Here is an 11,801-nt window from a genome sequence, read left to right on the forward strand (position 1 = left end):
TAGCTTGTAAACTGTGCTTGATCTGTGCAGATTTCTCCCCTGATTCAGCAGTAAAGCAATATAATGGAAGCAACGGTCGTATAGATGGATTTGTTTCTCACAAACACAAAGCTTTTAGCTTCTCAAGATGTTAAATGATATACTGGAGTGATGTGGATTACTTGTGAATTATTGTGATGTTGTTATCAGCTGTTTGGACTCTCATTCTGACGGCACCCATTCACTGCAGAGGATCCATTGGCGATCACGTGACACAATCCTGCATTTCAAACAAACTGGTCTACATATTTTATGGCCTAAGGGTGAATACATTTTCAGCAAATTTTAATTTTTGGCTGAAATACTTCTTCAATCTTTCTGGCCTACTTTTGAGATAACATTGATAGTATATTTAATAGAGGTATACTATATATAACTGAGGGACGAGTCAAAATTATTGTCTACGGTAATCAACAGCTTGTGGCACACTGGATTTGAACTTATTTTCATTGATTTTGCTAATGTCTGACATACTGAACCAACTTAAAGCCAACATGAAACAATATTCACAACCCATTTTTACTTCCAATGTATTTGCGATCATACTAAATAGATATTTTTTGCAGCATAAACTCCTAAAAATAAAGGTGCTTTAAAAGGTTCTTTAAAGTGATGCCATAGAAGAACCATTTTTGGTTCCACAAAGAACCATTCATTCAAAGGTTCTTTCTACCTTTTTATAATCTGAAGAAACTTCTTTCGCCACAAAGAACCTTTTGTGAAACAGAAAGGGTCTTCATATGTTAAAGGTTCTTTATGGAACCATTTAGACAAAAAAAAAAGTTCTTCTATGGCATCGTGAAGCACCTTTATTTTTAAGAATGCAGGTAACATCTGCCAAAAAAGGATGCTGTTTCATATGGAGCAAGTTGTAGATTATACAGAAAACAATTATAATTTGTGTACAGTAAAACCCCAAATCTTTAAGAACGTAAATAGGGTTTGTTTTGATTTCATGTTGACTTCAATATCCTCCTAGCTGTGAAAACTGAGCAAGGCAAAAGTATAGGTAGCAGAATACAGTAGCGATCACACATCAACAGTAAAACAATTGTTCGTTTTCTATCTAATGAAGCACTGAGAGGCAATATAAACATTTATTGACCGGACTGAATATACATAGTATGTTAGCCCACCTGTGCACTAAAGTATATCAGCCTCACATGAACATGGATGGATGCATTTGAGCTCCACTTCAACTACGCCACTGTACACTATTTACACATAAAACACCAAAACATCAGTGGAACTAAAATAAACTTGTGGTTTTGAAACGTGTCACATTTTCAAAAACAAATACAATTCCTCCACCCGTCACGACACAGATATTGTGCAAAAGGAAAACGATCCTGTCCATCGCTCTGTCCTCTTATTGAAACAAGGAAGCAACAAGTAAGAAGGAAGTAAAATCAACATCAAGCGCGAAATCTACTATTGCTTTGTTTAACACTGCCATACGTTTCCTCAGCCCGTGATATGACTTCAGTCTTACTGTCTGAATTTGCCCCAGGTGAACTTGTCGTGGGAAAAAACAAAACATCCGAGCTGAAAGCGACCGCAGTCTCTCGTTGAATTCCGGAGGTAATAATATTGTTGAATGAGGTCATGGAAAAATGCTATACATTCAGCCCAGAGACACTTGATCCCAAGTCAGTAGTCCTACCTGGAGATGTGCCACACTTTTCCAAACAACCACTCAACGTTTCAGTCAAGCTCCTCCTGTCACGTTAGTTCGGAGGCTTTGCACAAACGAAACAGTAACCGTTTGCCTTTTGTCCATCTATCCAGCGTTTTTTTTTGTTTTTTTTTTCATTAAATAGTTCCGTTCAATAAATAAGTGTCTGTAGAAAGTGCTAGGCTACTGCTGGAGGCTCCTCTGAGGCCGCTCTCAGATGGGCATAGTGGCGTTCATCATCTGGACTCGCATCTCCTGAATGCTGTTGAGGATCTTTTTCTGATGGCCGGCCAAAGTGACTCCAACCCTCCTAAGATCTCTGCAAAAGAATGACAAATCAAATTTTAGGGTTCACTGATAATGATTAAATGAGCAAAGTCAGTTTAAAATCCAGATTTATTCACTTTAACTGGACCAAACTCGTGTGACTTGTTAAATTTGAACGGCTAATAATGAATCTAAAATGTTTAAATTCTGTTTCTGTCTATAAAAGCCTCTTTTGGCATTACACAAAAATAAAAAAAAAGGTCACACTTTAGTTTAAGAACCAATTCTCACTATTAACCAGTGTTGGGGGAACGTAAGACAAGTATGTAATCAGATTACTTTTTTCAAGTAACTATGTTACAAAATTACTTTACAAGAAAATATATAAGTTCCTCTTAAGTATGCCATGCCATTTTTCCCTTTTATTCACTGACAAGTCTCCTGTACTTGTGTTGAGAGAAATTGTAAAAGGTAAAGAGGTTTGTCCTTCAGCCTGAGGCTTATTAATTATTTTTTTTTATATGTCAAACATATAACTAAAACTAAACTAAACTAAAACTGATAGATAGATTCATTCTCGAAATATTATGACTTTAATCTCGAAACCTTTCCACGTTATTCTCTGAACATTTTGACTTTATTCTCGTAATTTCGATGTTATTCTCAAAATATTTCAACTTTATTCTCGTAATTTCAACTTTATTCTCGTAATTTCGACTTTATTCTCTAAGTATTTTAGCTTTATTCTCATAATATTTTTACTTAATTTTCGTAATTTTGACTTTATTCTTAAAATATATTGACTTCATTCTCGAAATATTGCGACTTTAATCTCGAAATCTTTTGACATTATTCTTGGAACATTTTGACTTTATTCTCGTAATTTCGACTTTATTCTCAAAATTTTTCGACTTTATTTTTGGTAATATGTCAACTTAATTCCCTGAATTTCTACTTATTCTTGAAATATTTTGAGTTTATTCTCATAGTATTTCGACTTTATTATCGTAATATTTAAACTTTATTCTTAAAATATTTCGACTTTATATTCTCATAATTTCTATTTTATTCTCATAATTTTGACTTTATTCTCGTAATATTTCGACTTAATTCTCGTAATTTTGACTTTATTTTTGAAATATTTTGAGTTTATTCTCAAAGTATTTTAACTTTATTCTCAAAATATTTCAACTTTATTCTCATAATATTCCGACTTAATTCTCGTAATTTCGACTTTATTCTCGTAACATTTTGACTTTATTCTCGAGTTATTTTGACTTTATTCTCCAAATATTATGACTATAATCTCTAAACCTTTTGACATTATTTTCGGAACATTTTGACTTTATTCTTGTAATTTCGACTTTATTCTCAAAAATATTTCAACTTTATTCTCGTAATTTCGACTTTATTGTCGAAACATTTCAACTTTATTCTCGTAATATTTAAACTTTATTCTCGTAATAATTCGACTTCATTCTCGTAATTTCGACTTCATTCTCGTAATTTTGACTTTATTCTCAAAATACTACGACTTTAATCTCGAAAACCTTTCGACATTATTCTCGAAACACTTTGACTTTATTCTCGTAATATTTTGACTTTATTTTCGTAATATTTTGACTTTATTCTTAAAACATTTCGACATTATTCTCGAAACATTTTGACTTTAATCTCATAATTTTGACTTTATTCTTGTAATATTTCGACTTTATTTTTGTAATTTCGACTTTATTCTCGAAATATAAAAAAAAAAAAAATCTTGTAGTATTTCAACTTTATTCTCGTAATTCTGACTTTATTGAAATATTAGGACTTTAATCTAGTAATCTTATTATTATTATTTATTTATTTTTTTACCTGGCACTAAAACACCATCATAATTTTGCATTATGAAAAAAGAAGCTGCAAAATGAATGCAAACCATATGGCACATTTTGACATGTCAGATTTTAAGTAGAGTGATATTTGACATAATCCTGATAAGTGTTTGTCTTTTCAACACAAAACGTTTTATGAAAATCACCCTTCCCCTGTCTGCATTCATTTATGTTGTACGGAAAAGTCTATGAGTTCTAAAAAACTTAAATTAGTGTTAAACTCTTAATTATGTCTTTACTAGTGCAGCCTATTCTGAAAGAACATAAAGTTACATTTCAATTGTGGAAACAATTAGCCTAAATTACAGTTCATTATTCTGCATCACTTTAGCATCATAAACTGTAGCAATTAACAGTTAGAAAGTGCATCCTAATTCTCCATGATCTAAAAAGTCTCCAAATACACTCTAAAAGCACAAATTTTTCAAGCATGTGAAAGGCAAAGAGGCGCAATGACCTCCACAACAGATGACTTACTCCAGGGTCATTTGAGTGACGACTTCCAGAGAAGTGTATCCACTTTCCATGAAAAGCTCAGTGTATCGACCCATTTTTATGGCCTCTAACCATTCCTCCACCGATCTGAATACACAGCCCTCAGGGCTCCCATGCTCCACTAATAAATTGGACACTCTGCGAGAGAGACAGGTACAGTAGTGAACAAATGGAGGCAGAAACCTGACATTACAGTTCTAGGTGAAGGCAAGATAATAAAAAATTTACAGATATGAGCTGACTCAAAAAAAAAAAAACACCATCTAACAGGCTTTTAATGTTTATCGTACATTTATAATGCAAGTATTTTTTCATGAAAATTTGTAATTTGATAACAACTGTGCTATATTACTATAATAACCAGTGTTGACTCATAATTTCAACTTTATTCTCGTAATATTTCGACCTTATTCTCTTAATATTTCGTCTTTATTCTCTTAATATTTTGACTTTATTCCCGTAATATTTTGACTTTATTCTGGAAACAATTTGACTTTATTCTCATAATATTTTGACTTTATTCTGGAAACAATGTGACTTTATTCTCATAATTTCGACTTTATTCTCGTAATATTTTGACTTTATTCTCATATTAATTTGACTTTATTCTGGAAACAATGTGACTTTATTCTCATAATTTCGACTTTATTCTCGTAATATTTCAACTTTATTCTTGTTATATTTAGACTTTATTCTTGTAATATTTTGACTTTATTGTAATATTTTGACTTTATTCACGTAATATTTCGACTTTATTCTCGTTATATTTTGACTTTATTCTTGTAATATTTTGACTTTATTCTCGTAATATTTCGACTTTATTCTCGTAATATTTTGATTTTATTCTCGTAATATTTTGACTTTATTCTCGTTATATTTTGACTTTATTCTCGTAATATTTTGATTTTATTCTCGTAATATTTCGACTTTATTCTCGTAATAATTTGACTTTATTCTCGTAATATTTCGACTTTATTCTCGTAATATTTCGACTTTATTCTCGTAATATTTCGACTTTATTCTCGTAATATTTTGACTTTATTCTCGTAATATTTTGACTTTATTCTCGTAATATTTCGACTTTATTCTCGTAATATTTTGATTTTATTCTCGTAATATTTTGACTTTATTCTCGTAATATTTTGACTTTATTCTCGTAATATTTTGACTTTATTCTCGTAATATTTTGACTTTATTCTCGTTATATTTTGACTTTATTCTCGTAATATTTTGATTTTATTCTCGTAATATTTCGACTTTATTCTCGTAATAATTTGACTTTATTCTCGTAATATTTCGACTTTATTCTCGTAATATTTTGACTTTATTCTCGTAATATTTTGACTTTATTCTCGTAATATTTCGACTTTATTCTCGTTATATTTTGACTTTATTCTAGTAATATTTCGACTTTATTCTCGTTATATTTTGACTTTATTCTCGTAATATTTTGACTTTATCTCGTAATATTTCGACTTTATTCTCGTAATATTTTGACTTTATTCTCGTAGTATTTCGACTTTATTCTCGTAATATTTCGACTTTATTCTCGTAATATTTTGACTTTATTCTCGTAATATTTTGACTTTATTCTCGTAATATTTCGACTTTATTCTCGTTATATTTTGACTTTATTCTAGTAATATTTTGACTTTATTCTCGTAATATTTCGACTTTATTCTCGTAATATTTTGACTTTATTCTCGTAATATTTTGACTTTATTCTCGTAATATTTCGACTTTATTCTCGTAATATTTCGACTTTATTCTCGTAATATTTCGACTTTATTCTCGTTATATTTTGACTTTATTCTCGTAATATTTTGACTTTATTCTCGTTATATTTTGACTTTATTCTCGTAATATTTTGACTTTATTCTCGTTATATTTTGACTTTATTCTCGTAATATTTTGACTTTATTCTCGCTTTATTTTGACTTTATTCTCGTAATATTTTGACTTTATTCTCGTTATATTTTGACTTTATTCTCGTAATATTTTGACTTTATTCTCGTAATATTTCGACTTTATTCTCGTAATATTTCGACTTTATTCTCGTAATATTTTGATTTTATTCTCGTAATATTTTGACTTTATTCTCGTAATATTTTGACTTTATTCTCGTAATATTTTGATTTTATTCTCGTAATATTTTGACTTTATTCTCGTAATATTTTGACTTTATTCTCGTAATATTTCGACTTTATTCTCGTAATATTTTGACTTTATTCTCGTAATATTTTGACTTTATTCTCGTAATATTTTGACTTTATTCTCGTAATATTTCGACTTTATTCTCGTTATATTTTGACTTTATTCTAGTAATATTTTGACTTTATTCTCGTAATATTTCGACTTTATTCTCGTAATATTTTGACTTTATCTCGTAATATTTCGACTTTTGTTCTCGTAATATTTTGACTTTATTCTCGTAATATTTCGACTTTATTCTCGTAATATTTTGACTTTATTCTCGTAATATTTTGACTTTATTCTCGTAATATTTCGACTTTATTCTCGTTATATTTTGACTTTATTCTAGTAATATTTTGACTTTATTCTCGTAATATTTCGACTTTATTCTCGTAATATTTCGACTTTATTCTCGTAATATTTCGACTTTATTTTCTTAATATTTCGACTTTATTCTCGTAATATTTTGACTTTATTCTCGTAATATTTTGACTTTATTCTCGTTATATTTTGACTTTATTCTCGTAATATTTTGACTTTGTTCTCGTTATATTTTGACTTTATTCTCGTATTATTTTGACTTTATTCTCGCTTTATTTTGACTTTATTCTCGTAATATTTTGACTTTATTCTCGTTATATTTTGACTTTATTCTCGTAATATTTTTACTTTATTCTCGTAATATTTCGACTTTATTCTCGTTATATTTTGACTTTATTCTCGTAATATTTTGACTTTATTCTCATAATAATTTGACTTTATTCTGGAAACAATTCGACTTTATTCTCATAATTTCGACTTTATTCCTGTAATATTTTGACTTTATTCTCATAATATTTTGACTTTATTCTTGAAACATTTCAACATTATTCTCGAAAAAAAATTGACTTTATTCTCATAATTTTGACTTTATTCTCAAAATATTTCTACTTTTCTACAAATATTTCTACTACAAGATAATAAAAATATATACAGATATGAAAAAATAGACCATCTAACAGGCTTTTAATGTTTATCATACATATAAGTTTTTTCATGAAAATTTGTAATATGATAACAACTGTGCTATAATACTATGGGATGCACTTTTTTCCAGGGGTTTCAGTACAGCGTAATCGATACTGCATCACCAGGCAGGCATGGCCTATTTGAGAATTTGCATAGGTCACCGATCATGCACAGTTTGGGAAAAGCCATTTGCTTCAGATACCTCCACGATCGCAGGGGTTTCGTGCACTTCATATTTATATTCATATACAGTATCATGAAATACCTGTCCACGAACGCAGGGGTTTCGTGCACTTCATATTCATATACAGTATCATGAAATACCTGTCCACGAACGCAGGGGTTTCGTGCACTTCATATTCATATACAGTATCATGAAATACCTGTCCAAGATCGCAGGGGTTTCATGCACTTCATATTTATATTCATATACAGTGTCATGAAATACCTGTCCACGGTCGCAGGGGTTTCGTGCCCTCATATTTATATTCATATACAGTGTCTTGAAATACCTGTCCACGATCGCAGGGGTTTCGTGCCCTTCATATTTATATTCATATACAGTGTCTTGAAATACCTGTCCACGATCGCAGGGGTTTCGTGCCCTTCATATTTATATTCATATGCATTGTCTTGAAATACCTGTCCACGATACCGTTGTAAACCATGATTAATTTTCGTAAATAGACACTACACGTTTTACATTTCTATAATGGCTGTTTATTTGTTTTCGAAAATCGTTTAAATGTAAGATTTTAAAACATAAAAATAACCTGTATGACTGTGTTGTCCTTCATTATCCATCAGTGCTGATTCTAGGTTTTGAAATGCCCACGCAAAAAAACTGATTTACTGCGCATGATCGGTGACCTCTCTTAATAATTTTTTTAGAAAGCCCAGAAACGCCCATTTTACGTCGTGGTAATGAAACCCCTGGAATTTAGTGAATGCCATAATACTATAATAACCAGTGTTGGGGAAAGTTACTTTTTAAATAATGCATTACAATATTGAGTTACTCTCTAAAAAAGTAACTAATTACAGTACTTAGTTACTTTTTATGGAAAGTAATGCATTACATTACTTTTTGTGCATTTTTTAAAAATCTGTTTGTTTGTTTTGAATATAAAAAGTTCAATTTTTTTGCAAATGTAAAAGACTTTTCACACCAAAAGCCTCAGGCTTAGAGAAAAGTAAATTCACATCTGTACAGTAGACCGCAGAAGAAAAAATGTCAACTCTTCAGCAATAAAAAAAAAAGGAAAACAAATGTTAGATTATCTTGAGTAAATTTTGTTTATTAGTATGGATGAATTGGATCATCGAAGGTCGGCAGCAAAGACATTGGTTAATAAAATGGGATTAAATACATAAAGGATATTTGTATTATTTAACGTTTAATTATCACAGGTTTGCATTGAATTTCACAGGTTTTTTTGAGAAATTTTGAGAAATACTGTATCTGTTTTTTTTGTGAGTGAGATGAATTAATGTTCAAATTTATTCTGGAACAAAAGTAACATCTTACTCACGATTTCTCTTAAAATCGGGGACAGGAGAGCTTGTAATCAGTAAATGTGGGGAAAAGTAACTGGCGTTACTTATTTGAAAAAGTAACAGATATTTTCTTGTCTGTTAAAAAGTAATACAATACTTTACTAGTTACTTGGAAAAAGTAATATTATTACGTAACTTGTGTTACTTGTAATACATTAACCCCAACACTGATAATCACTGTGGTATTATACTCTAATAACTGTGTTATTATACAAAATATTTTTTTTTCCTGTACAAAATTCTTGAAATAAACAAAGTTTTATGATTAAACTAAACTAATTTCAACAATTTAATGGGATTTGCAATAAAAATGGGGTCTCAGACTTTTCAAGCTCACTGTATGATTTGACAATCCCTCGGTTTCATAGACAAGGCTTAAGCCTAGTCCACTAAAATGTAAGTCTAAGCTGTTTTAACTGAAAGAAACTTATACTGACTGATCTTAAAATACATCAATACATCAGTGCCTTTGTTTTGTCTCAAGATGCACAGCAGCAATGTTTTTTAAAGCACGTTTATAAAAATTACTTAAAAGTCTTAGACTAAGCTCTGTCTATGAAACTGGGGCATTGAGTATTCAGAACAAATATCTCTATGAAGTATCTGTATGCAGAGGATTATAATTCTGCTTTCGTATGCATGTGAAATTAAGTTGTATTATGCCTATAAATATTAATACAATCGGTGATCTCTTGGCCACACTTGCTAATATTATCATCCAAGGCAAATAAAGAAAATTAGGGTGCAATAACGCAGCTCTCGAAACATTCCCAGACTCCAAATCAATTTCATATTAAACCTGGACATAATTGCATAACACAATTACAGATAATGGATGATTCCAACATGTAAGAATACAGAGCGCAAATGTATTCGATACGTATAATCACAGTAATTGGAAGTCATTTGCACACTGTCACTTCTGTTTAACGCGGCATTAAATCATGAATTGCGAGCGCGTATTTGTCACAAGTGTCATTAAAGCTTGATTTCCTGTGACAAGCGTGTACCAGGGTGGTTAACCCTCGGTTATCAATGCTTCACAGACGTGACATCATCGGTCGACATTAATCACGCGCCGTAAATAACAGCATAATTAGCATACACTCTGATGGGAACAATCCAGAACAAAGAAACAGGAATGAACCAATAACGGCTGGCTGTCTACCTGTTCGATGGGTTAACTAGACCCTTCAGGCTGCTGGGGTTGCGGATGAGTTTGTCCAGTAAGCTGACGATCTCCTCGAATTTGGGCCGGCTGTTCCTGTCTTTCTGCCAGCAGTCCATCATGAGATGATAGAGGGCGGTCGGACAGTCCATGGGACCCGGCAGCCTGTAGTTCTCCTCCACTGCCTTTATCACCTGAGACAACACAAGAGATTGCAGGCACTTTACATCATGTTCCGCGATAAATATATGATGTGCCTTCAGTGTCCAAACACGGGTTGTTCTGCTTCATGAATTGTTGCTGAGAGCAGGTGGTGGTGAAGTTACACGCTGACCTCCCCGTCTAATAGCTGAAATGAACTGGCACCTCAAAACAGACTTATTTAGCTGCTTTACATTTGCAGAAACTACACCTACACATATAGATATGGATATAGATATATAGATAGATAGTAGTGCTACTCATATGAAGTGTACAGGAGACTTGGCTCTTGGCTAATTACATAAGCATTACATAAATACAAACATTAGAATAATATATAGTATTTATGTAATGCTTATTGCAGTACTGTTACAACATTATTAGTATTAATATTAGTACTAATACTAATATTAATAATGCTGTAACAGTACTGAACAAAACATAATTAAATATATGATATACAGTGAGGTCAATAAGTATTTGATCACCGTGTGATTTTGCAAGTTCTCTTACTTAGAAATCATGGCGGGGTTTTGCCCATGTTGCTACTTAGACTTTGGCTGATTGTGGGGTGCACAGGTGTCTTTATGACAGCTAACGACCTCAAACAGGTGCTACTGATTTAGAATCATGAGCAGAGTGTAGCTGGACTATTTAAAAGCAAAATAACAGGTCTTTGAGGGTCAGAAATCTGGCTGATAAGCAAGTGATCAAATACTTATTTGACACAGTAATTCACAAATAAATTGTTAAAAAAATCATACAATGTGATTTCTGGATTTTTATTTTTAGATTCTGTCTCTCACAGTGGAAATGCACCTATGCTGACAATTGTTGTCTACAATTGTCTACAATTGTAGACAATTGTAGACCCTCCCTGATTTCTAAGTAAGAGAACTTGCAAAATCATTGGGTGATCAAATACTTATTGACCTCACTGTATATAGGCCTATATAATACACATTTTAATGTTTGGAGTCAGAGTTATTTATTTATTCATTTATTTATTCATTCAATTTCATTTAGCACATTATATATATATATATATATATATATATATATATATATATATATATATATATATATATTGATATAAATTACTATATTATTTAATTGTGGTGTAACAGTACTGAAAAAATATTATAGGCCTATGATATAAATATTTAAATGTTTGGAATCATAATTATTTATTCTCTATTATTTCGCAAATAATAATTATTATATATATTACTATATTATTGTATTTATGTAATGCTTATTACTGTACTGTAGTATAGGCCTATAATATAAACATTTAAATGTTTGGAATCAGATTTAT

The 11,801-nt window shown here is 31.0% G+C and overlaps 1 protein-coding gene across 1 annotated transcript in view; it reads right to left on the reverse strand.

The window, feature by feature from the left end:
• Positions 1-1,122: 1,122 nt before the first annotated feature.
• LOC141298998 (ephrin type-A receptor 5) overlaps positions 1,123-11,801 on the reverse strand; it is a 64,766-nt gene continuing 54,087 nt past the window's right edge. Inside the window, exons 11-13 of the mRNA XM_073829281.1 lie at positions 10,283-10,476; positions 4,339-4,494; positions 1,123-2,033 (exon numbers count right to left, since the gene is read on the reverse strand). Of these exons, the coding sequence (XP_073685382.1) occupies positions 1,928-2,033; positions 4,339-4,494; positions 10,283-10,476 (456 nt within the window). The 3' untranslated portion in view covers positions 1,123-1,927. The remainder of the gene's footprint in view (positions 2,034-4,338; positions 4,495-10,282; positions 10,477-11,801) is intronic.

The sequence above is a fragment of the Garra rufa genome, chromosome 23 (assembly GCF_049309525.1).
Source record: "Garra rufa chromosome 23, GarRuf1.0, whole genome shotgun sequence".
Lineage (NCBI taxonomy): Eukaryota > Metazoa > Chordata > Actinopteri > Cypriniformes > Cyprinidae > Garra > Garra rufa.